The 27,189-nt window shown below is 45.6% G+C and overlaps 1 protein-coding gene across 1 annotated transcript; it reads right to left on the bottom strand.

Moving 5' to 3' along the window:
• Nucleotides 1–14,878: 14,878 nt before the first annotated feature.
• On the bottom strand, nt 14,879–25,930 carry LOC149434853 (fucolectin-like). Its single transcript, XM_089663300.1, has 3 exons — nt 25,818–25,930; nt 17,645–17,930; nt 14,879–15,628 (listed from the first exon to the last, which is right to left on the bottom strand). Exons 1-3 carry the CDS (start codon nt 25,888–25,890, stop codon nt 15,451–15,453), a joined length of 537 nt encoding a protein of 178 aa, XP_089519426.1. The 5' UTR covers nt 25,891–25,930; the 3' UTR covers nt 14,879–15,450.
• Nucleotides 25,931–27,189: the final 1,259 nt, after the last annotated feature.

Raw genomic sequence — 27,189 nt, 5'->3', positions numbered from 1 at the left:
TATCTGAGATACAATAACCACAAATATTGCTCAGTGGCTGGACAGCATGCAAGCAGCTTGACTAGGCCCCAATATAAAAGGAAGAGACAAGGCATGTTTTATCCTAAAATAAACACTAGAGTGTAATATCTGAGATACAATAGCCACAAATATTGCTCAGTGGTTGGACAGCATGCAAGTTGCTGGGATAGGCCCCAATATAAAAGGGAGAGACAATATCACATACCTGGTGATGGAGGCCAATGGAGAAAGGGCTTCCCTTGCGGCTAAGTTCTGGACTCCCCTGAGAGACATTAGCCACAAATAATGCTCAGTGGCGGGACAGCATGCAAGTTGCTGGGTTGGCCCCAATATAAAAGGAAGAGACAACAGTTTTATTCTAAAATAAACACTAGAGTGTAATATCTGAGAGACAATAGCCACAAATATTTTAGTGTCTGGACAGTATGTAATCAGCTTGGTTAGGCCGCAATATAAGAGGGAGAGACGAGGCAGGTTTTATTTTAAAATACACATTAGATTGTAAAATCTTGAAGACAATAGTCACAAATATTTTTTGAGTTTTGAAGCACCAGAATTGGCTTCAAACTCAGAGGTGCAAAAAAGGACGTGCCCTACAGCAAACATTTTAAAAATTTGGTAGCTAAAATCCAACCCGGAGAATATCGTGTGGTACCTACAGTGCTAGAAAACTGAAGGTGTCAAGAGATAGTAATGGTGGCAGATATCTTTTTTAGAAAAAACTTTATTGAAAGTGAGCTGGCAGATAACAGGCAGATTCACGTACCTGACAAAAATAAATAAATCCTGCTGCATTCTTGGACAGCACAATAGCTGCAGAGAAGGCCATATGCTCCATTTGTTCTTGAGCAAGCTCCAGATAGTGATACAGCCTGGTCACCTAATAGTCCATGGGGTCCTCACTTCTGGGTGTGTCCGCATCAGCCTGGACACAGAGTTGCCAGCAATCATAAGATTAGTGACCTATAACTGCAAATTGTACTACATCCATCCAAAACTAATTGCAGCACCTACAGAGGCACTGAGATGAGGAGTTTCAGGAGTCAGTACAGGAAATACTGCTTGCAGGCAGAAAGGTACCATGGGAAACGTAGTCTTTAGAAATGGAGGAGCTGCCAATCAATGCAGGAAATCCATGAAGTTGTGGAAGGAGATGGCCAACACACAGGCAGCAATCACAACATGAAAGGAGATTTATCAAGTAAGCTTACATTGCATTGTCAAAAATAGCTATTGTTTTCATTGTTATTGCAGCAAAGATGTTATAGAATGAAAGTGTATGCTGTGACCGTAGATTTCCTGGTGTTTCCTGGTGATGTTGATCAGGGGCGTATTTACCACAAGGCAAACAAGGCATTTGCCTAGGGCGGCACTTGTCAGGGGGGCAGCAGCATTTTTCAGGGGGGCAGTGCCGTCCCCCAAAAGAAGGGATGGAAGAAGGGACACACACAGCATGGGGATCTGAGAGAGGCTGCGGGTTGCTTGATGGTGTATGCAGAACCTGACTCTTGTTCCTGGGGATGTCCAGAGCTGTGAAGGGGAGTGTCTTCTCTCTTGCCAGGGTGGGGGGAGGTTGCCACTGTATGGGGGGCAGTGGTAGTGAAAGGCTCACTAGGGCGGGGGGGTGCGGCGTGGGTGTTGTTGGTCAATGTCAGGCTCTCTTCATGGGGGAGGGGGGTGTTGGTCAGTGTATCTCCATGTTTGGGGGGGGGGTGATTTATGTGTTGCCTAGGGCAGCACGAAACCTTAATACACCACTGAAGTTGATACTGTTATAGCATATTTATGAATGAAGCCTGCAATCACTGTTGTTGTGTTGTTGTGAAGTTTCGTTCACACAGGAGCTGTTTTCAGTGCACCTTGGCGGAGTGGGCACAGCAGGGGGCATACCGAAATCTTTACATAAAGATTTTTTAGGCATAGGTTTAAAAGTAAACTTATCTGCTTTACTTTGAAACTTAATTTGTCTCCCGGTTTTCCTCAAAAAAATCGATCATTCTTTATATTTCTAATAGGCAACTTTGTAACTGCCAGGGACATTGTCATATATTACCCTTCATGTGCCAATACCAACCTGGGGTCAAAAGTGTAACTATGGGCAAAATAAAAAACGTATGCCTACGCAGTCTGTCACTAGCAGTTTTTGTTTTTCTGGTAACCGTTGTATTCTTTTTTAATCCATGGCTTTATTGGTATTTCTGAAGAGATTATTGAGTGAGTCACAACTACAAAGTGTGCAGCAGAAAACGCCCTCCTCGGTGCAGATGGAAAAACATACATGAGTCACAATTTATGAGGTCTTGAGCATGTTACCTGTGGACATGAAATTTTATGGTGAACTTTAGCATCACCAGTAGACATGAGATCTCACTGTACCTGTGGAGGACAAACACAATGATACATAGGTACGTACCCAGTGGTCTGAGGTTGGAGGTCACCGTAGACCTCCACCAGTTTAGGTATGAACTATGTTACAGGATCACCATGTTGGTGTATTGACCCTCCATTCCATTACAGCAGAAAGCTGTTGTAGTGGCAGAAACATTGGATATCTCTTTGTACCTGTGGAGAACAAAGACCAGCACAATGATACATATGTACATACCCAGTGGTCTGAGGTTTGGGTCACCGTAGACCTCTAATGGGTCAGGTCTTCACTACATCCCAGGATCATCATGTTGATTTACTGACCCTCCATTCCATTACAGCAGAAACCTGTTGTGGTGGTAGAAACACTGGATATCTCTTTGTACCTGTGGAGAACAAAGACCAGCACTATGATACATACGTACGTGCCCAGTGGTCTGAGGTTGGGGTCACCGTAGACCTCTAATGGGTCAGGTCTTCACTACATCCCAGGATCATCATGTTGACGTACTGACCCTCCATCCCATTACAGCATAAAACTGTTGTGGTTGTAGAAACGCTGGAGATCTTACTGCAACTGTGGAGGACAAGGGGGACTAACACAATGATACATAAGTACCCAGTGGTCTGAGGTTGGGGGTCACCGTTGACCTCCACCTGGTCAGATCTTCACTACATATCACAGGGGTCCTCAAACTTTTTAAACAGGGGGCCAGTTCACTGTCCCTCAGACCGTTGGAGGGCCGGACTATAGTTTTACAAAAAAAACTATGGTCATCTCCTGTACTGTGTCCACATTTGTTCAGAGACTGCGGACATACAATGGCGGCCACTCTATAAGACGCACAGACATTTCCCCCCAAGTGTGTCTTATGGAGCAAAATAGTGTCCCATCATTGGTGTCAGTGGGAGGAATAGTGTCCCATCATTGGTGTCAGTGGGAGGAATAGTGCCCCATCATTGGTGTCAGTGGGAGGAATAGTGCCACATCATTGGTGTCAGTGGGAAGAATAGTGCCACATCATTGGTGTCAGTGGGAGGAATAGTGCCCCATCATTGGTGTCAGTGGGAGGAATAGTGTCCCATCTCCGGTGTCAGTGCAAGGAATAGTACCCCATCATTGGTATCAGTGGGAGGAATAGTGCCCCATCATTGGTGTCAGTGCAAGGAATAGTGCCCCATCATTGGTGTCAGTGGGAAGAATTGTGCCCCTTCATTGGTGCTAGTGGGAGGAATAGTGCCTCATCATTGGTGTCAGTGGGAGGAATAGTGCTCCATCATTGGTGTCAGTGGGAAGAATTGTGCCCCATCATTGGTGTCAGTGGGAGGAATAGTGCCTCATCATTGGTATCAGTGGGAGGAATCATGCCCCATCATTGGTGTCAGTGGGAGGAATAGTACCCCATCATTGGTGTCAGTGGGAGGGATAGTACGTCATTGGCGCCAGTGGGGGGGGTGGAATAGTGCCCCATCGTTGGTGTCAGTGGGGGGAGGAATAGTGCCCCATCATTGGTGTCATTGGGAGGAATAGTGCCCCATCATTGATGTCAGTGTGAGGAATAGTGTCCCATCATTGGTGTCAGTGGGAGGAATAGTGTCCCATCATTGGTGTCAGTGGGAGAAATAGTACGTCATTGGTGCCAGTGGTGGGGGTGGAATAGTGCCCCATCGTTGGTGTCAGTGGGGGGAGGAATAGTGCCCCATCGTTGGTGTCAGTGGGGGGAGGAATAGTGCCCCATCATTGGTGTCAGTGGGAGGAATAATGCCCCATCATTATTATCAGTGACACCAATGATGGGGCACTATTCCTCCCACTGACAGCAATGGCACTTAACTAGCTGACCCCTGTTCCAGCATGGTGCTGCTGCAGCCAGCATACCTGGTTGCAGCAGTACCATCTGCATGGCACACTTACCAGGCATTCAGCTGTCCTCTTTCCTTCACTTCGGCCTCTCCCTCCCTTGATTTTTGCAGGGCCGCTCTGCCTCGCCGGTGATTGGCCGAGTGTGTGCCTTTCCTGTGCTACAGTACTGGTGCCCACTCACCGGTGAGCAGGCAGAGCCGAGCGGCAGCGCGGACATCGAGTGAGGGAGCGGCCGGAGTGAAGGAGCTGCGCATCCTGGACTGGATCGTCTTTGGACTGGAACCGGAGCCAGGTAAGAGACAGCAGCCCCCTGCCCACCCCTGTACTTTGTGTCCCCTGCCGGCGGGCCGGATGAATGTGCTCGGCGGGCCGCATGTGGCCCGCGGACTGTAGTTTGAGGACCCCTGACATATCAGGATCACCATGTTGATGTATTGACCCTCCATCTCGTTACAGCAGTAAGCTGTTGTGGTGGCAGAAAAACTGGAGATTTCACTGTACCTTTGGAGAACAAACTAGGATAAAACTAGGATAGGACTGAAAGGATCGATTTTCTTTATCCCCTCAGAGACCCCCGGCCTGTGGAGAGATTCCTGTATATCAGCAGAATTCTGGGAACACCCTATGAACACGGAATAACGGCAGACAGCTTATGTGCAACGATGTTCAAAATTTACTAGACATTACTTAGATTATATAGGGTACAGGACAAAGAAATAAGGGAGGGGGGGAGCGAGTTTCAAAACTGCAACTTGTAAGTTTCCATCTGAGGAAGAGGATGTGTCCTCGAAACGCGTTAGCCAGTTGGTCATCCAGGGTTCCATTGTATGGACTCTGATGTTGTTTGGATCCTACATCTTGTTCAGTTTGACATGCCTGTGTTTTTATGTCTATTGTGAGTATGATACTTACTTTGTTTCTTCAATAAATCTTTAAACGATAATGCACTAGGTCGGTGCGCCCTTTTTCTGTTTCTCTATTTGCATCAAGTTTCCATCATGAGCTGACTACATGAAACATGGCATATACATTTCCTGGTATAAACTGTTTCTGCTAGCTTTCTGAGAACACTGTTCAACAAATTTTTATTTTTTGCCAGTTTTGGAAACAAAAGGATCCATTTCTTAATGAATTTCACATTCTGAGTTCAAATATAACAATGAAATTTGTCAATTGGCTCTAGTTTTTCTGTAAACGGAAAGTTTTCTACTATAGGCGTAATGACTACATAATGCACAATAATTATATAGATAGATGTCTTTCCACAAATATAAAGCAAGTGATATTGACTACATAACAAAGCCTAAATGGCATAATATATTGCATAGGATTACCAAGAAAAATTATAGCCATAAGCTAAGTTGAATCATTTTAATACTTAGGATTCTCACTAGTTTTGTCTTCAGTTTGTGTCGGTTTTGCTTCTCTTGGCTTTTCTCTTGTATTCGAGGAAAGGGCTATCTCTTACAACTGCACGTGACTACACGCTTCAGGTTCTTCCTCACTTGACTCAACCACGAAGGATTCTGGTGCTTTAGGAATTGGTAGCCCCTCTCCATGAGGAACTGGACGTATTGCCGATGGAATATTTGGATAGTGCACAGATAACTTTTTCTTCTTATTTAGTCCTTTTACAATTGGAGGCACCATACAAAAGTAACAATTACTAACATGATCTGTTGGCTCTCTCCAAATCATTGACACAGCGAAAGGCATAGATGCCTTTTTTCCATTCAACCATTGCTCCAGTGCCGTCCCACAAGAATTGCAGCATATATGTGGTGCCCAGCTCTTGTCCTGGTCTCCTATCTTGCAGCCAAAATACAAGTTGTAGGCTTTCTTAATCATTCCTGTTATCCACCTTTTTTGTGAGATAAAAGTTATTTCACCGCAGATATAGCAGAAATTATCTGCTTTATTCACACAAGTTCGAGGCATTACTGAGTAGCCTATATAAGCATAAAACGAAATGTAAAGACGCTGTCGAACTACAATCAGCTACAGATACTGCAGCTTTTATGCAGTGAAGTGATGCAATTAAAGGCTAATATTGCATCATCTCAGTATACATGCAATTTTCTATTGGTCACCAGTATCAATTGCGCAATATGCAGCTGAAGTTGCATCATAATTTTGAATGGCTTACGTCATTAGATGGGTGAATATATCATGGAAACTAGAGCCAATCAACATTTTTTAGGGTCATTTTCGTTTTCAGCACCCCAAAATTATGTAAGATTAGCTAATTTTATGCCCAAAACTTTTTACCTGTTGAACAGTGGAATCGGCTGAACACAGAAAGCTCAGGGACACCTTACTTTGGTTTATACATCCTTGAGCAAGCTGAAACAGTTTCATTAAACTTCTAATATATCTGCAAAAACCTAACTTAATACTTAAAATGGCGTACATCAACAAAATGGAGGTTATCTAGATCTTTCAATCCCCTCTTAGATCATGAACATGATCTCAATTCTTTACCTCATTCACCTTTTTGTACATAGCAAGATAACCTTCATTTGTATTTTGCGGCTTAGTAGCTCTAGCAATCCAATATAATAAGCATTTAAAACATAGATATAAAAATAAAACAAAAGCAACATCGTGACTATGCTTACAGCGATACCTTTTATCCATGAAAAGACGGAACCAAATCCTGATCCTAACCAATCAAAAGGATTCCATCCATCTTTTCCTATAGCTCTAGCTTCTTCCATTAAACCATCTACCTGTTCCCTGTGTTGCTTTATTATTTCATAATAATCTGGAACAGTCATTGTGGTATTATATATCCAAATACAACATTCATAATCCTCTGTCATCTCATACAAACCTGTCAGAGCAACACTCGTCCGCAAAAAAAAATTGGCCGATATTCACACCGTTAGTGGGGCCCGCCCGCCGGCCCTTTTTCGTGGATTGTCTCGTTGACTTTTATCAATCATGCTGGAGAATCCACAATGCTTTCAATAGCTAATTCTTGCATCTCCAGCTGTTTTCTAATAGCTCTGGTCTCAGTATTTAGCAACCCCATGTCCTTAGAGTTCCTCTCCAGTATATCATCAATAATGTTTGTGTTTTTATTTATTTTGTTCATGAGTGTTATTCCCCATCCAGTGTAGGTAGGGAACCATGACCACACCTTATCACCTGTAGAGAATAGATCTACCTTTTCATGTTTGGTTTCCCTTCTCTGTCTCAGAGTTAGTTGGTGTTTTGGGTATGTACTGGCTTTTACCTGGTGTTCCTTTTGGTCTATAGCTGCCATAATTGGCACTAATTGGGCTACATAGCACCAGCCCTGGACATTACTCGGTATCCAAGGGTAACAGATCTTACCACAACAGATATAGGTATTGTTTCCCAAGGAGACCGGCAATTTTTGTATTGCAGAGCGAAATTCAGGGGTGACAAGTGTGAGGTGCCAAAAAAGTTTTCCAAACATAGTTTTCCCCACATTGTCTTGTATCTCCTCTAAACTTTCATTAAGGGCTCTACCATTTACTTACCAGAGTTTCACAGAAGAAGTTCCATCCCTCCTTCCAGGATCAGATATGTTTAATATGGACTGAGAGCACATTCCCTTCCCCTTGTGGGAAGTATTCCCCAGTCTAAAACACCAATCGGGGAGTTGAGTGATTCCCAGAGTTGGAAAAGATATGGTGGCATTAGAAGTAATATTGGTCAAACCAATACTTACATTCCCTTTTATTAACAAAAATATCTTGACTGGAGCGGCCAGAAGAGGAATTTCATATGTGCTCGGATGTAACTTACTACATATCCAACATTTATCATAACCTGACTGTTGAGCATAAGCAGATTTAAACTGCATCATCAACATTTTTCCTGTGAAAGGATTGTTTTCTTCAAAACGTCTTTTTGACTTTCTTTCACCTCCGGTTATCTGGGTCTCATTTAAATCTAGTCCTTGACCACAGATACCTTTTATTAGGCCCAAGTCCACAGGGTGATAAATACAGTTATTATTATTATTATACAGTATTTATAAAGCACCAATAGTTCGCTCAGCGCTGTACATTACAAAGGGGGACAGAACAACAACAATGCAATGCAATACATGAGGGGATCGAGGGCCCTGCTCTTTCGAGCTTACAATCTAGGAGGGAGGGGATGGTGGCACAGGAGGAGATAGCTGTGGGGGATGGGGTGGTAGGAAGAGTGGAGGAGGTTGGCAAGTTAGCAGGGGGTGGGGTAGGCTTCCTTGAAGAGGTGGATTTTCAGGGTGCGCCTAAAGGAGAGGAGAGTAGGTGATAATCTGATGGGTTGGGGCAGGGAGTTCCAGAGGATGGGTGACACCCTGGAGAAGTCCTGGAGGCAGGCATGGGAGGAGGAGACCAGGGAACTAGAGAGAAGGAGGTCTTGTGAGGAGCGGAGTGTGCGTGTTGGGTGGTACTTGGATATTAGGTCAGTGATGTAGTTCGGGGCAGTATGGTGGACAGCTTTGTATGTCAGTGTTAGGATTTTGAATTTGATCCGTTGCGCAATCGGAAGCCAGTGGAGGGATTGGCAGAGGGGGGTGGCGGAAACGGAGCGGTTGGAAAGGTGAATGAGTCTGGCAGCCGTATTCAGGATGGACTGAAGCGGGGATAGCCAGCGGCGAGGCAGGCCAGTGAGGAGGGAGTTGCAGTAGTCGAGTCGTGATATGATGAGGGAGTGGATGAGCTGTTTAGTGGTTTCTGGGGTTAGGAACGTGCGGATTTTGGCGATGTTGCAGAGGTGGAGTGTGCACGAGTTTGTTAAAGATTGGACTTGGGGCTGGAAGGATAGATTGGAGTCCAGAATGACACCAAGTACTCTGGCCTGGGGGGGCGGGTTTGATGGTGGCGTTGTTGAATGTTATAGAGAAGTCAATGGGGGGTGGCGTCCGGGCTGGGGGGAAGACAAGAAACTCGGTTTTGGAGAGGTTCAGTTTAAGGAAGTGGAGCGACATCCAGTCTGATATGTCGCTCAGTAGGTGTGTGATTCAGGCGGAGACTGAGGGGGTGAGGTGGGGGGTCGAGAGATAGATTTGTGTGTCATCGGCATAGAGGTGGTAGTTGAAGCCGTGAGAGTGTATGAGTTGGCCAAGGGAGGAGGTGTAGATGGAGAAGAGAAGGGGCCCGAGGATGGAGCCTTGAGGGACCCCAACAGAGAGGGGGAGTGAGGGGGTATGATCCATACTGGCAGGAAAAAGAGCACAGTCAGTGTGCCCAATAGGACCCAGATCTTCAAAGCACCATGAGGGGCAGTAAGGAATGTCATCTTCAGGGTCTTTTTCACCAACTTCACCCACTCTTCGAGGATTTTTCTTTCGTACTTCACCTCCTTTTCTCGTCTTGTGTTTCATAGATGTCTGGTTCACCTTCTTCACTCGACTAGCATGGATCCAAGACTCGGAATTCTCCACCAGAACAGCTGTTCTGGTAACCGCTATCATCGTAGTAGGCGGTCCAAAGGGGTAGCCATGCTTCTTGTTCTTAGCGTGTTGGCGGACCACTACGACATCTCCCACTTGGAAAGGGTGTGTTGGTTCCTGAGAAAATAAAGGAGAGGTGCGAGCAACATTTCTTTCAACCTGATCTAAAGTCTGAATCAATTTTCTCACATACTCTTGTTGTACCAGGTCAAGGTCCCCTCTTTCTAACATAAGTGGCTGTCTAGCCCAAGGAGCGGGGAAAGGTCTTCCCATTAATATTTCAAAAGGAGATAACCCTGTAGTCTTATTAGGTGTCATTCTTACCTCTGCTAGAATTGCAGGTAACATCTTCTTCCAGTGGGTATAGGTTCCTCCAGTGGCCTTCCTCAACTCAACTATCCTTAATTGTCCTGTTCATCCTTTCTACTATACCCAAACTTTGAGGATGATAGGGAATATGACATTTCCAATCTATCTTAAGTGCTTTTATCAGGTCTTGGCATACCTTGGCCACAAAGGCTGGTCCGTTATCAGAATTTATCTGCAGCGGACATCCCCATCTGGGTATTATCTCCTGTGTAAGAATTCTGACTACAGTTTCTGCATCTTCTTTAGTAGTGACAAATGCTTCCTCCCATCTGCTAAACATATCCACCATTACCAACAAAAACTCTTGTCTCTGTCCTGTTTTTGGCATGTGGGTAAAATCTATTTGTAAATGGGTGAAAGGTGTAGTTGGGTAGACTAGATGTTGGTGTTGTGGTTTCTTTGGGTTCTGTGGATTGTTCCTTACAAATGTACCTGGAAACATATTCTTTCACCAACCTAGATAAGCCTGTAATGTAAAAATCTCGCAATAATGTTTCACATGTCGTTTTCCATCCTCTATGTCCTAGACCGTGGTACTGTGCAATGAACAGTGGGGCACTTGACATGGGAATGCATGGTTTCTCCTCTAAGCACACTAGACCAGAAGCTGGATCTAGTTGTGCTCCAGAACAATTCCAGTCTGCTAGATCGATTTTTTTAGCAAATTTCTGTAAATCTGCATACATCTGGTCAAGTGGTGTGGTTGTGACGCCTGAAGTGAGCAAAGGCATCTGTTCACTGGCCACCTGTTGTAATGCAGCTTCCTTTGCTACCTTATCTGCTAATGCATTTCCTTTGGCAATATGATCTCTGCGATTTGTATGTGCCCTGCAATGAAGAATGGCTAATGTTTTTGGTAACTGTATGGCGTTGAGTAGGTCAGATATCAAGGAAGAGTGGGATGTGGTTTTGCTGTCATCAGCAATGAATCCTCTTCTCTCCCAAATGACCCCAAAATCGTGTACAGCACCATGAGCGTACTTGGAGTCTGTGTAAATGTTGACATCCTGTCCTGCAAATAATTGACATGCTCTTCTAAGGGCAATCAGATTGGCTGCTTGGGCTGACTGATATGGGATTGGCTTTGCCTCGAGTATTTTGTCAGGAAGTTGTACAATGGCATATCCTGCATGGTAAGTATTGTCATTTGGCCTAGAGCCATCTACAAACACATCTGAGGCTCCATCAAGAACCACAGCTGACATGTCGGGCCTAGGGGAAGTGTCTTGCTGTATGTGGGCTATGTGAGATGGGGAAAAAGCTCTCATTTGAACACTGTTTGTGTGCAGCAAATTAAACATTCTGGACTGACATTCTGCGGTTTAGCCACAAGATGTCACTGTTTTTCTAACACGGCCTCAGACTGCATAGATATTTCTATATTCAATAAGAGGTGGGGTTTTCACATGGAGTTTAGTGAACAGGAAGAGGAGACTGCAGCCATGTTTTGGGACGATGCTGAATGAAGGGGCCGTGTGAGCTGAGAATCCGATGACATCCAGGTGTGAATGCATCCCTCAGTAACCAGAGCTGCGGCTAAGTGAAGCTGATTGTGTCCAAGACCCTGATCCTGTTCAGAGAAAGGAAGATTGCTGCCAGGAATGCTGATGAGAGCAGAAGAACAACGCAACATATACTGCAATATCGCATGCTTGTTGGAGAGACATTTGTTCTGTTCAGAGTCACCAGCGGCTGAAAAGCAGACCCGGGTCGGTAAGATTGTACACGCACCTCATTTCAGTGTTGGCACCTATAGACTGAGACCAGGCCTATAGTTAGTTAGGGTCTCTGTTTGTGTCAGGCCACAAGTGTTGTTACTGATCATTGGACGGACTCCACAACTTAAAGTGACATTTCACATTGGAGAGCTGATAAAATCCCACAAACTCAAGCCAGACTGGCATTTTGCTCAGAAGGAATACTCAGGCACGTGCTACAGGACCAGTCATGGGAGGGGGAATACTGTAGATTTGTGTAAGATTGTAAACTGTTGTGCTGCACCGCAGGCTAGCCCATACCGTACACCCATACACTGATTCCTGCTCTGTAGGGTAATAACAGGTAAGGTGTGGCAGCTTAGTTGTGCCCCCCCAGTAGGTAAATTACTACACCTTCTACCTTCATCCATCAGGGGGCGCCGTGCTGTGCAGCACAAGGGTCTCAGCCTTTGGGCTGGGTGTATGTAAATATATTGTATATTCCAGCATTTGTGGTTGTGTTTATTTGCCACATCTAAGTAAAATTCTGTTGTGGAAAAAGCTGGTGTTGGGGTTGCTTTGCTCGTTCGTGACTTCACTGTATCCTGGGGAGCCCACCCCGCTACACGGCTTACAGCTATACAGTTGTGTTCTGGTGCCACTTCATCCTGTTCTCCCTTTAGCCCCAGTAGGGTATTTAGAATTGGAGCAGAGCTTGAATCAAGTTGGGATCAGATAGAAGAATCACCTCATATCCGCTCAACCTTTGTGCCGACATGTGTTGCGCATGTATGTTTGTCCGTAGTAAGGACACTTGATGTGTGGTGTGTAGGGTAGTTTCATGTCCCAATGTGAAAGAAGTAGCCATTTCCACCACCATTGCACAGGATGCAAGAGCTCTCAGACAAGCAGGCATGCCCTGAACCTGGGTTGGCACTACTTTGGAAAAAGAAACTACAGGGCGGAGCTTGCCTCCGAGTTCCTGAGCCAGGACCCCCGCCATGGTTGTACAATTTTCCCTAGCATACAGATGAAACATTTTCTTATAGTCAGGTAGTCCAAGACCAGGGGCCGTTACCATAGCATTCTTCAGGTTCACAAAGGCATCAACCATTTCATTTGACCATGTGAGAATGTCAGGTGACTCTGAAAATGTAGCAGACCTCAGAGTGTGATCATAGAATGAACAATCAGGTATCCATTGGCGGCAGTAACCAATCATACCAAGAAAATTCAGCATATCCTTTTTAGTTTGTGGGCGGGGCAGACCCACGAGAGCCGCAGCTCTTTTGTGACTGATATTCCTCTCACCATAACTTAGAATAAAACCAAGGTATTCAACCTGTTTATGACACCATTGCAGATTCTTTTTAGATGCCTTGTGACCATTCCCTGACAACCATTCTAACAGAGACCAACTATCCTCCTGACTGGCCTCCTGACTTGGACTACAAATCAATAGGTCGTCCACATATTGTAGGAGGACCGAACCATTGGGAGGGGTCCAGGACCTCAGTGTGGTTTGAAAGGCAAGTGAGTAGACTGCAGGCGAATCTACATAGCCCGGGGCATTCTACACCAGGTCATATGGCGATTTGGGAATGTAAATGCATATTGCGCCCTCATCTGGTGGTCCACAGGAACCGAAAAAAATGCATTTGTTAAATCAATCACTGTGAAATATTCTGCATCGATGGAATGGAGGTGAGGAGTGATGGCACATCAGGCACTATTAGGGCTTTTGGAACCACCGAATTATTTATGGCCCTCAAATCTTGTACAAACCTGTAAGAGCCATCCGGCCTCTTAACAGGATTGATAGGTGTGTTGTAAGGAGAAACAGTCTCTTCGAAAATACCTGTTTCTAGAAATCTTTCTACTAACGGAGCAATCCCTTCCTCTTTTTCTGGCATTAATTTGTATTGCCTCTCTTTGTAGGGCAATGCCCCTTCCTTGAGTGTGACTGTGCATGGTGTACATGAAATTAATCCTACATCCATGGAATTTGTGGCCCAGACTGGATGTGTATCAGGAGGGGGTGTCATGTATGAGGGATGACTCTCATCATTGAAATAGGCGAGTATAATGGGTACTTTGGAGGATCTGGCAACAATACCTCCTTCTGTTGTTACTCTTAGTATCTCTCCACAGACTTATTAACCTTTTGATAACTTTCCAAAAGTTATATCTTCTCTGTTCTCCCCAAGAACAGTTTCTTTTGTGTTCTACCAAAGAACAATAGTTTTGTTTAGTGCACTTTTTTGTAACTCTACCAAAGAGTTACGTCTGCTTCCCAAAAGCAGCCACAGGTTATCACGGGTCTATATAGTCAATAAAGATTGATTAAAGACCTTCCCGCAACACAGGGCAAGAAAGAGCTTTTAGTCATAAAAAGACAAAAGATTTATGTGACGGGAGTGACTTTTGGGGGTGGGGGGACCACTTGGTCAGCTCATGTCCCCCTCATTATGTTTAACCCACCCTGTGCCTGTTAAGGGGTACAGGGTGTAAATGTGAATGTCCCAGTCTTGTGTATAGTGTGTGTTTCTTTGTCCCTGACATGTGGTTGCCCATTGTCTACTGCCATGTGGCTATTTCTTTGTTCTCGGCCACATGGCTGTCCATTGTTTGTTTGCCATGTGCTTCATCCCCTTGTTCTGTGTCTTGGGTTGGTTGGGGTGGTTCCTTGTAGCTCTTCCCACTGATGGGGCTGGCTGATGATGTATTCCCTGCAGCCCTTCCCACTGATGGGGCAGGTTGATGATGTGTTTCCTGTTCCTGGTTGTGTTTCCCCGCCCTCTGTATATATTCTGTGTTTTGTGTTAAAATAAAGGTTGTTGGCTTCCTGTTTTAAGAAGAGCTGGGTGCTGTCTATTTCCTGAGGGATTTCCAGGGTGTGGTCCATGGATTTTGTGTTTGGACAGGGAAGCTGCGGTATAACGGAATATACCCAAGAGTGGTCGGGTTCCGGTTCCGTTACAATTTACTTACCAAGTGAGGTGGGTGGTCATCCCGGACGAGCCCCCAGCTGAAAGGATCGGTTTCCTTTATCCCCTCAGAGATCCCCGATCTGTGGAAAGATTCCTGTATATCAGCAGAATTCCGGGAACACCCTATGAACACGGAATAACAGCAGACAGCTTATGTTCAAAGATGTTCAAACTTTATTAGACACTACTTAGATTAAATAGGGTACAGAACAAAGAAATAAGGGAGGGGGAGAGAGTTTCAAAACTGCAACTTGTAACTTTCCATCATGAGCTGTCTAAGTGATACAAGTTACATACATTTCCTGGTATAAACTGTTTCTGCTAGCTTTCTGAGAATCGGCTGAACACAGAAAGCTCAGGGACACCTTATCTTTGTCAACACATTCTTGTGCAAGCTGAAACAGTTTTCTTAAACTTCTAATATATCTGCAAAAACCAACTTAATACTTAAAATGGTGTACATCAACAAAACGGAGGTTATCTAGATCTTTCACCGCCTTACAGATAAAGAAAAAAAATGACAGTTATTTCTGAAGAGTTTCTTGAGTGAGTCAAGACTACAAGGTGTCCATTGGAAAGGGGTCCTCCTCCAGCCAGATGGGAAAACATAGATGTGTTTTTTTTTTTGGGGGGGGGGGTGGTCTTAAGGATATTGGTTTTTTTTTTTGGATATGAACTTTGATGATGAACTTTAATATTCCTTCTGTTATGTTCTTCTGGGGTTTACCAGCAGAGCTTCTTCTTTGATACTTCCTCAGTCACGGGGCCACCGTAGACCTCCACCTCACACAAGTGCAGGTACTCATTACGCCCCGGGATCACCACGCTGACGTATTGACCCTCCATCCCATTACAGCAGAAAGTTGTCACAGGATCAGAAATGCTGGTGACCTTACCACACCTGTGGAAGGCAAACAAAGACCAACACTATGATACAAAAAAGACACGTGTTCACCTATGGGAAATTTACAAAATGGGGCCATTGAAAGTAAACGTCATTATGTGGTATAAAGTGGTAATAAACACCGATTGGTCGCCTGTACCTCCAGATATGATGAATATCTCCTAAATGTGCAACTATGTGGCCAATGAGGTTTAATGTTGATAAATGTACAGTCCTGCACTTGGGGGCTAAGAATATGCATGCATCATACATACTAGGGGGGTCAATGGTGGAGAAGGATCTGGGGGGGGTCAATGGTGGTGAAGGATCTGGGGAAGTCAATGGTGGAGAAGGATCTGGGGATTCTGGTAGATCACAATTTAATAATGTCAGCAATGTCAAGCTGCGGGTTCTAAAGCCAACAAAATCCTCTCTTGTATTAGGAGAGGTATAGACTCCAGAGAGGAAGATATCATCCCCCCCCCCCCCTCACCAGGTACAAATCATTAGTGAGACCTCATCTGGAATATGCAGTTCAGTTTTGGGCACCAATTCACAGAAAGAACATTGGGGAACTGGAGAAAGTACAGAGAAGGGCAACTAAACTGATACGAGGCATGGAGGAGATCAGCTATGAGGAAAGATTAGAGGAACTGAATGTATTCTCTACTGAGAAGAGGAGATAAAGGGGGATATGATCTCCATTTATAATACATAAGGGGGATATGATCTCCATGTATAATACATAAGGGGGGATATGATCTCCATGTATAATACATAAGGGGGGATATGATCTCCATGTATAATACATAAGGGGGGATATGATCTCCATGTATAATACATAAGGGGGATATGATCTCCATGTATAATACATAAGGGGGGGATATGATCACCATGTATAATACATAAGGGGGGATATGATCTCCATGTATAATACATAAGGGGGGATATGATCTCCATGTATAATACATAAGGGGGGGATATGATCTCCATGTATAATACATAAGGGGGGATATGATCTCCATGTATAATACATAAGGGGGGGATATGATCTCCATGTATAATACATAAGGGGGGATATGATCTCCATGTATAATACATAAGGGGGGATATAATCTCCATGTACAGTGAAGGAAATGCGTATTTGCTCCGCTGCTGATGTTGAATGTTTGCCCTTCACAAAGAAATGATCGGTCTAAAAATCGAATGTTCGGTGTAACACTGAGAGACAGAATAGCAACAACAAATTCAAAAGAAATGCAACAACAAATGATGACTGATCTGCATGTTCGTGAGGGAAATAAGTATTCCATCCCCTATCATTCAGCAGGATTTCTGGCTCCCAGGTGTCTTTCATACAGGTAACAAGCTGAGATTAGAAGAAGTCTCTTAAAGGGAGTGCGGCTAATCTCATTGTGTTACCTGTATAAAAGACACCTGTCCACAGGAGCAATCAAACCATCAGATTCCAAACTCTCCACCATGGAAAAGACCCTCACGATAGACTAAACTGACTGTTCACCACAGTGCATGCTGCTTGAAGGTGGGCCCCACTCTCACTTCCTTTGACGGGCCCCATGTACCACAATCTAACACATTAAAATAAGCCCAGCTCCAGGAAACAAAAAATGATTCTTACATTGGGGCTGCACCGGCACTGAAAGGGTCAATTGCTCATTTACATCTAGGGGACATAGAAAAGAGGATCCATGTACCCGATCCTCCACTCCTCCATGCCGCTAGACTGGTCCACACAGATCCAGGGGTCCAAGGTCCTTACATCATTGAGACCAATGCAGAATTCATTGCCCTGCACTGGATGTGAAAATGCTGAGGGACAGTCCAACGCCGGAGCATAGGGGAGCACCCTCTGCTGTGGGAGGATCAAGTAAGTTAAAATAGATCAGAAGAAGTCAACTGCAGGTCAAATGCACCTGTCAATGAATTTCAAATTATCTCAAAATTTTCTCAAACTGATGGCCCAAAGACCATCAACATGGACCATGTACAGTGTCCTGGTCCTGAGGTACTCACACTGGGTTGTTATTATCCGGAGAATTTCCAATTCGGACCTCCGCACCCCTCATCCGTTCCATAGAGCTATCCGACCGGCCGGTGACCACAACAGTATTGACTTTATATTTCTGTTTTAGGTCCACCTTCCACCAGGGCGACGGGTCCCCATTTGTGTGGCTACAGAAGCCGTGATTCCAGTTTGTATCTTTCACACCATCAGTGGCCTTGTTGGCGTAACCTATTGGCGTGGCACCTTGATAGGTGGAACTCTGCGAGGCTTCCCCGCTTCTGGCGATATTAGTGGCTGAAGAAAGAAAAACAGAACACACTCCATAATTATACATTTAGGAGCCTATGTATGAAAAGTTTGCTGTATGGATGGGCCAACATCTGCACAGCTCCAACACAACTTGATGTGTTCTGTCCAATATAATTATCTACTATTTTCAAAGTGCCATCAAACAATGGCGGCATGATGCCTCTGTGACCACACCCTCATAGAGAGGGCGAAATGCATCAGAGGGCGTGGCTGGAGCGGCGGCTAAGGCCATTTACAACATGCCATCATTGTTTGACTCCAGGGACCGGTTTTGAGTGGCGTCCGCTTCTTCATATACCAAAAACACAATTTATTTCATTATTAATATTCAAACTCCCCCATCCCTCCATCCACATCTCCATGCTTTATTTTGTTGAGAAATCAATTTGAACCACACCTCCGCCCTATCATTTCAGGCCGTGGCCATCTTGAGTAAAGGCAGTTGATTCCTGTAGCATTTACCTCCTGGAATCCATGTGCCCTTAGCTCAGGCATGCAGGCAAAGAAGGTGTGCCTAGCTGAGAAAGTCCCTCCTCCCCTCCCAAAGAGTCCTCAAAGCCAACTCCCCCATCCCTCCATCCATGTCTCCATGCTTTATTTTGTTGAGAAATCACTTTGAACCCCACCCACGCCCTATCATTTCAGGCCATGGCCATCTTGAATAAAGGCAGATGATTCCTGTAGCTTTTACTTCCTGGAATCTATGTGCCCTTAGCTCAGGCATATAAGCAGTAGGGTGTGTTTAGATGAGAAAGTCCCTCCTCCCCTCCTGAAGACTCCTCAAAGCCAACTCCCCCATCCCTCCATCCATGTCTCCATGCTTTCTTTTGTTGAGAAATCATTTTGAACCCCACGCCCACCCTATCATTTCAGGCCGTGGCGACCTTGAGTAAAGCCAGATGTTTCCTGTAGCATTTACTTCCTGGAGTCCATCTGTTCTAAGCTCAGGCATACAAGCAAAAGGGTGTGTTTAGCTGAGAAAGCCCCTCCCCCCCGCTGAAGACTCCTCAAAGCCAACTCCCCCATCCCTCCATCCATGTCTGCATGCTTTATTTTGTTGAGAAATCACTTTGAACCCCACCCCCGCCCTATCATTTCAGGCCATGGCGACCTTGAGTAAAGCCAGATGTTTCCTGTAGCATTTACTTCCTGGAATCCATCTGCCCAAAGCTCAGGCATACACCCAGGAGGGTGTGTTTAGATGAGAAAGCCCCTCCTCCCCTCCTGAAGATTCCTGGGATTTATGACATCATTAGCCTGGGCCTGGAAACCAGGAAGTAACTGAAGAAACGTAAAATAAAAAGTAAATACAATATACCTTCCTATCTGTTTACTAATACTTGCAGCATAAGGATTCAAAATAGTTCATGTTGCTTCAGAGAGTGCAGTTCCACTTTAATCAGGAAAAAAAATGCGTTATGGCCATTAGATGGCGCTCCCGATCATAGAAGATATTACACAGAATTCGACAAGTTTCATTGGAGCTGCGCAGATGTTGGTCACATTCGTTTAGAGAATTTTTTTATACATCGACCTCATAATGTTCTTTCCATTGTTCTAAAAGAGTCTTCACAAGAAGTTATCTGTAAACTGCAATGTTGTTATATAACGAATACTAATATTACATAGTTAGTCTGGCTGAAAAAAGACAAAAGTCCATCCAGTTCAACCATAGAAAAAAAAAGTTATAATCCTACACCCACAGTTGATCCAGAGGAAGGCAAAAAAAACCCCAGCAAAGCACGATCCGATTTGCTCCTGCAGGGGAAAAATTCCTTCCTGATCCCCCGAGAGGCAATCGGATATTCCCTGGATCAACTTTCCCTATAAATGTTACATCCAGTTATATTCTGTGTATCCAAGAAAGAATCCAGGACTTTCCTACAGCAATCCACTGAGCTGGCCACAACCAACTCTTGAGGGAGTCTATTCCACATTCTCACAGCTCTTACTGTGAAGAAACCTTTCCGTGTTAATACTTGTAATACTTAATTTAAAGTGTATCTATGCCCAAAGGTTTTTTTTTTTTTAGTTTTGCATAAAATGGGGAAATGTTAGACCTTCCTTCCAGTTCTACCGGTTGTCGGGAGTTAGAGAGATTTCCCTGAAACATCCTGCTCGGGGGACAACCTTTAACCTGTCAGGAAGTAAAGATATCTCTCCAACAGAGCCTCCGAGGACAGTAAAATCTGACAGGGATTCTAATCCTTCCCCTCACTGTCCACATGACAATTGGCTTACATTCATGCCATCCATTGCGTACAATTGTGTTGCTAGCTGTGACTGGTCATAGTCAGGGGCGGACTGACCATTTGGAAACTTGGGCACTGCCCGAGGGCCCGGGGTCAGTGGGGGGCCCCATGAGATGCCCCTGGTACCTTTTTCATAGGCTTTTTTGAGTTTGGGTAAGGACACAGGGGCCCCATGATCCCCTATTGCCCGGGGGCCCCATGAGTTGTCAGTCCGCCCCTGGTCACAGTGGTCACATGGTACACACGGGGCAATCACAGCCCATCTGTACCATGTGATTACCTGTGGCCATCACAGCTAATGACAATAAAACCTCAATGAATCATTTTCATTCAGTAAAATGCTTGCTTATAGCAATGAAATTCATGAAATTCATTGTTATAAGCAATCATAATGTGTAAAAAAAAGAAAAAAAAATATCCCGATCACTTGACCAGCATAGTACAATGTTACTATGGTAGCATTATATTGCTCAGGCTATAGTGTGTAAAAAAAAAGTTGGAAGAAAAAAGTAATACTTTTTTTAAAAACAGAAAAAAAGTGTTTTTTTTGTACTGTCACCAGTCAGTGTTCCTGATCACCGACACACCAGTTCAGTGGTGTATTTAGCTCTTATGCTGCCCTAAGCAACACTAAAATTGGGTGCCCCCCACCACCACCATCCCCCTGACACCTGCCACCACTAAAATTGGGCGCCCCCCACCACCACCATCCCCCTGACACCTGCCACCACTAAAATTGGGCGCCCCCCACCACCACCATCCCCCTGACACCTGCCGCCACTAAAATTGGGCGCCCCCCACCACCACCATCCCCCTGACACCTGCCGCCACTAAAATTGGGAGACCACCACCATCCCCCTGACACCTGCCACTACTAAAATTGGGCGCCACCCACCACCACCATCCCCCTGACACCTGCCGCCACTGAAATTGGGCGCCCCCCACCACCACCATCCCCCTGACACCTGCCGCTACTAAAATTGGGTGCCCCCCACCACCACCATCCCCATGACACCTGCCGCCACTAAAATTGGGAGCCCCCCACCACCACCATCCCCCTGACACCTGCCGCCGCTAAAATTGGGAGCCCGCCACCACCACCATCCCCCTGACACCTGCCGCTACTAAAATTGGGCGCCCACCACCATCCCCCTGAAACCTGCCGCCACTAAAATTGGGCAGCCCCCACCACCACCATCCCCCTGAAACCTGCCGCCACTAAAATTGGGAGTCCCCCACCACTGCCAGCATCAAGACCCGCTCAGCCCCTGCCACTTTCCGCTAACCCCACAACCCTCCAGCTCCTACCATTCTCCGCCAACCCCACAACCCCCTCGGAACCCCGCCGCCACTTTCTGCCAAATACGTCCCAACCGCAGAGAGTTAGTCAAGCAATAACCTTAATCTCTCTGGAAAGCAGCCAGCCATCCCCAGAGCCAAGCCCAGTGTCTTCCTTCCGTGTGCAGGAAGCTTACACCCTACAGCAGCTTCCTTGAATTCCATGGCGGAGCCTCACCAGGTCTCCATCCCTGCCACGTGCATCTCTTCTTCCGGGGGGGTGGCAACCCCCCCTGAAAATTGCCACCCTAGGCAAATGCCTTGTTTACCTTCTGGTAAATACGCCACTGCACCAGTTATAGGACGACGGTGTATGGCACTGGTGACAGTATGTAAAAAAAGTGTGAAAATTATTATCTTCATTCCTTCATTTTCCAAACAATTATGACAATTACAATTTCAAAAAACTCTCCATCCCTCTTACTGCATCCCTCAGACTGTCTACTTTCCAAAAAGGGGTCATTTGGGGGATATTTGACATTTTGTGGACCCCTCCATAAGTGAACCTGTACCATCGGACACTGCTGAAAGACAACCTTCATTCCTGTTTGGCAGTCTGTGGGTCGCGTTGTGGATGCCAACCCAGAACGCCAAGACCCGACTGACCGACAGCATTCATCCTCCCACCTTGCTGGAGCACAGACCCTGCTTCAGCTCTTGCACAGGCCAACTTCAGCCAAGCTCTGGTGAGCGGGTTGGAGCACCAAACCCCCTCATTCAGTAACACGTAGCACATGGACACTGCATGCACACATCATAAACCGGATTTGCAAAGGAACTTTCCACTTCTGCTGTATCTACTCCTCACTTTGTGATTGTTTAACCCTTACGGATTTACCTTCCTACTCCTGAGCTCCAACGTGCTAGAGAAGATACTGCTTAGGCCTAACATTTGACCTGTCCATACTCCAAAGGGTGTATTTACCGCAAGGCAAACAAGGCACTTGCCTAGGGTGGCATTTTTCAGGTGGGCAGTGTAGCAAACTTGCTCATCAGAGATGGACGCAGAGTTCCCCTTTTTTATTAGAAGTATTCCTCAATCCTTTATTCCCTACCCCCTCCCTTCCTGAGAGGCACAGGGACAGATGTGTGTGTGTTAAAAGTGGCTGGCAGGCTAAAACAGCAGGAGGCCCAGAGCTACAAAGCCCCCCCATGGAGCAGAGCCTGTTGTCTTAAGGCCCGTGTAAACTCACATTAACCAAGATAAGGTAGTTTTTCCCCCGGACTTGAAAGAAGTTGGAACCTCATAAACCCTACCAGCCAGGTGACAGAAGTTAAATGAACATTCCTCAGGTCAGCTGTCACCTATGTTTCATATCATGGATTATGAAGCTGTCAGTTTTAATGTAGAGTCCATTCGACAATCCCGCCCAAAACAGGGTATTGGCCAGTTACTCAGAGCCACCCCCCCTACTGGGGGACTTTAAAAGACAGGCTGGCAATCCTAAAAGGTTAAGCTAAACACATCTCCCAATTTTAACATCAATATACCACCTGGGGAGACCCTTTCGCTCTGCAACGTGGATCTGCTTACAAACCAAGGCGTACTGGCAAGTAACTTAACCCTTTAACTTCCTTCCTATTATCTCCTTGCTGTGCTGTGGGTCTTTATATACATATATATATATATCTTAGTTACATCTTTTTTGTAAATATTTTATTGCACCTGTTTGACTCTTTTAGTAATAAATCTTTCTTTCTGAAAGTGTTAAACTGTTTCTAAGTGCTTACTTGCAATTCACGAATTCCTGCCTTTGAAGAGACGCTGCTGTTTGTTTTAATCTCTGTATAACTGGCCTGCGGACCGTGTTATACAGACCATTATTTCAATCATTATAGTGTATTAATTGATAAGGAGAGTTTCCCCTTTCTCTGTACAAAAAGGGGTGGTGATAGTGTGAAGGGTTAGTTGCATAATTAACCCAACCCAGTAACAAGCGCATTCAGGCTGCAGGCACAGATTGTTGTCCATTAGCTGGAAAATCGTTGTGCAGGGTGCAGCTGAGTGTTGCTTTGTTACGCACGTCACATTGCGGTTTTTAGATCAGCCGGTCCTTCGGTCACCAGTTTGGTGAGAAGGTCTGGGGTCTGACGCCGTGATTGTGACAGGCAGCACCTCCCCCAGAAGAAGGGACACGTGCACTAAGGGAACCAGGTGGGATCCGAGTGAGGCTGCGGGCTGCTTGATGGTGTATGTAGAGCCTGGCTCTCGTTCCGGGGATGTCCAGAAGACTCTCTCGGGTGGGGCGCAGGGGTGTTGTTGGTCAATGTCAGTTTCTCTCTGCGGGAGGGGGGATTGTGTTGGTCGGTGTCCCTGGGAAAAGACGATTTTTGTGTTGTCTAGGGCAGTACAAAACCTAAGTACACCACTGCATACTCCGCTATTACTGGTGGGAAAACTTGCTCAAGAAAGATTTATCCCCTGAGGTACAGAACTAGATTCTCCTGTGCTGGTTCAGAGAGGGTCCCTCCCTTTGAACTGAGGCCTCCCAAGCCACCATGTCTCCATGTCTCCACCATTCCCATCTTCTCTGCATATTTCAAATTGCTTAGTGTTCTTACAGCCCCACACAGCGGCATGCAGGTACATTGCTGTGCCTATACATGCTGCCTGCCTGCAGTAAAAGTACTCTGGGTGGTTGGCAAGTGGATAATTATTACCTGACTGCTCCTTATTGTTCCCCTTTGTCATTCTGATATTACCAGATTATTTGGCGTCCTGTTCAACCAACCCTAGTTGCTTCTTTTAGAGATTGGTTGACCGGCGCCTTGTACTTGCTGTTTACCTTTGTCAATACAGAAATATGCAGTGTTGGGTTTACATTGTGTCTGTGGATCATTAAAAGGGGGTCCACAAAATGTCAGAACCTAGAGTGTCAGAAGGGCTGCGAAGTTCCCAGGGTCAAGGCAGCACGAGAGGACAGGCATCACCCAGCGGCCCTTACGGGGGTAGCGCTACACTTACATCATCGGCATAGAGAAGGGATATAATACACAGAGTGCCAACATCCCTAGAGAATACAAGGGGAGAAAAGTCCTCTTTTTTGGTGGGACTTTAACAGCACAATTTACTTATAAGGTAAATTTCGACAATTCAAAAAAGATTTAAAAAAAAAATATAAAGTTTTATTTTTTCAATCTTTACCCCCCTGGCGGTATTCCCGAGTGTAGCTCGGGGTAAAGTTTCAGTACCACAAGCGGTAACCCCCCCGAGCTACACTCGGGAATACACTGCAGCGTTGCTCCGGGATCTCTTCTTCACTTACCTTGTCCTGCGCTCCCGCGATGTCCTTCCTGCAGTGTCCCCGGCAATGTCCTCCGGCCGATGCCGGCATCTGTCTTCCAGGTTCCGTTCCCTGTGACGTCGGGACGTACGGGGGACGGAACTGGCGGGAAATTTTAAAATGTCAAAAAGTGACATTCACTGAATACACTAAAATCACATAATATAACATTCCTGTATCAAACCATTTCACATACATTTTGTCCCGAGTGCTTTGTCCGGCGCCCTGCCTGCATTTTTACCGCCCTTTCTGCCTGGAAACTGAGAAACATCCATGGCGTCCAAAAAGCGTCCCTTTAGGTCAGACGCGGTTTTAGACCGGCTAGAGAACAGCGATAGTAAATCAGAACCACTTGCAGAATTGAGTGATAATGATTGGTGGGGGAAATTCCTCATCAGACACTGAAAACGATTCTGCGACTTTGCTCAGCGATGTGCGAACTTGGCGCTCTATTTCACATTTCAGTGTTTTTGGTTTGATTATATTATTGAATTACATTTATTATTATATTATTATTTTTTATGATTATTTATTAAATTATAATTTATGATTTTGTGTTTCAAGTTTTATCCTCCCCGGGATGTTTACTAGACTCTTGTACGGACAGATTTCAGTGAGTTATTCCTAAAAATTACAGCCTACAATAACAAAACAACATACTTCCATGCAAAAAAATGTACCGCTTTGAGCACAGAAATACTGACATAATCAGACCACTAGGGAGGCTACAAAATAAACAATAGACATGAAGCTACAATACATATTGCGGCGGTGTCATCAGAGATGGTATTGCAGATCTAGTCATGGATCATGCATGGTTCGCACTTGACTTGTTTTGAGATCAACAAAAATCTCAATATAAATGATGCCTCGGCATAAGGTTACAATACCTGGAGGAGGTTTTTTCATTCACTAGTTGCTGCCGTGAAAGTATATTCAGACCCTCCTCCTTGTCTTGTGAACTGTTTTTGTACTTTTTACCTTTATATTATTCTTACCTCCAGGTAGAGGGCTGCAGGGCCAAGCCAAACCCAACGACCCCAGCAAGAGCAAAGCCACCAGAGTCTTCATTCTGGACGGGACATCAGGAAACAGAGAGTCAATTACTATTCTCAAACAGTCAAATAATGCCGAAATATATTCACCTACAATGAACCATCGATAGGTTAATAAAAAAAACATAAAATAAACAGTCGTTACAGGAAAGCTCCAGGAAGTTCTGAAATTGTCCTCCTTGGTTCAAAGATATTCTTCATATCATCTGGGGCAGTGATTCTCCAATTTATTGAGACCAGGGCTCAGTAAACTCTTATAAAATCTTTCAAGTCCCAACAATGGTCATCTCCTGTACTGTGTCCGCAGTCTCTGGTCATCTCCTGTACTATGTCCGCAGTCTCTGGTCATCTCCTGTACTATGTCCCAGTCTCTGGTCATCTCCTGTACTGTGTCCGCAGTCTCTGGTCATCCCCTGTACTATGTCCGCAGTCTCTGGTCATCTCCTGTACTGTGTCCGCAGTCTCTGGTCATCTCCTGTACTATGTCCGCAGTCTCTGGTCATCCCCTGTACTGTGTCCGCAGTCTCTGGTCATCCCCTGTACTATGTCCCAGTCTCTGGTCCTCTCCTGTACCGTATCCGCAGTCTCTGGTCATCTCCTGTACCGTGTCCGCAGTCTCTGGTCATCTCCTGTACCGTGTCCGCAGTCTCTGGTCATCTCCTGTACTGTGTCCGCAGTCTCTGGTCATCTCCTGTACTGTGTCCGCAGTCTCTGGTCATCTCCTGTACTGTGTCCGCAGTCTCTGGTCATCTCCTGTACTGTGTCCGCAGTCTCTGGTCATCTCCTGTACCATGTCCGCAGTCTCTGGTCCTCTCCTGTACCGTATCCGCAGTCTCTGGTCATCTCCTGTACCGTGTCCGCAGTCTCTGGTCATCTCCTGTACCGTGTCCGCAGTCTCTGGTCATCTCCTGTACCGTGTCCGCAGTCTCTGGTCATCTCCTGTACTGTGTCCGCAGTCTCTGGTCATCCCCTGTATTGTGTCCGCAGTCTATGGTCATCTCCTGTACTGTGTCCGCAGTCTCTGGTCATCTCCTGTACTGTGTCCGCAGTCTCTGGTCATCTCCTGTACTGTGTCCGCAGTCTCTGGTCATCTCCTGTACTGTGCCCGCAGTCTCTGGTCATCTCCTGTACTGTGTCCGCAGTCTCTGGTCATCCCCTGTACTGTCCGCAGTCTCTGGTCATCTCCTGTACTGTGTCTGCAGTCTCCGGTCATCCCCTGTACTGTGTCCGCAGTCTCTGGTCATCTCCTGTACTATGTCTGCAGTCTCTGGTCATCTCCTGTACTGTGTCCGCAGTCTCTGGTCATCTCCTGTAC

The sequence above is a fragment of the Staurois parvus genome, unplaced genomic scaffold (assembly GCF_062004578.1).
Source record: "Staurois parvus isolate SC_StPar_1 unplaced genomic scaffold, SC_StPar_1.0 ptg001651l, whole genome shotgun sequence".
Lineage (NCBI taxonomy): Eukaryota > Metazoa > Chordata > Amphibia > Anura > Ranidae > Staurois > Staurois parvus.
The sequence above is the reverse complement of the archived record's forward strand: the minus strand, read 5'-3'. Positions and strand labels throughout refer to the sequence as shown.

Excerpts from the sequence above, each read along its gene's own strand:
- LOC149434853 (XM_089663300.1), bottom strand. The coding sequence starts at position 25,890 with ATGAAGACTCTGGTGGCTTTGCTCTTGCTGGGGTCGTTGGGTTTGGCT. Across the intron at positions 17,931-25,817 it reads CTGCAGCCCTCTACCTGGAG|CCACTAATATCGCCAGAAGC; the intron begins GTAAGAATAATA and ends TTCTTTCTTCAG. Across the intron at positions 15,629-17,644 it reads CCGGATAATAACAACCCAGT|GTGTGGTAAGGTCACCAGCA; the intron begins GTGAGTACCTCA and ends TGCCTTCCACAG.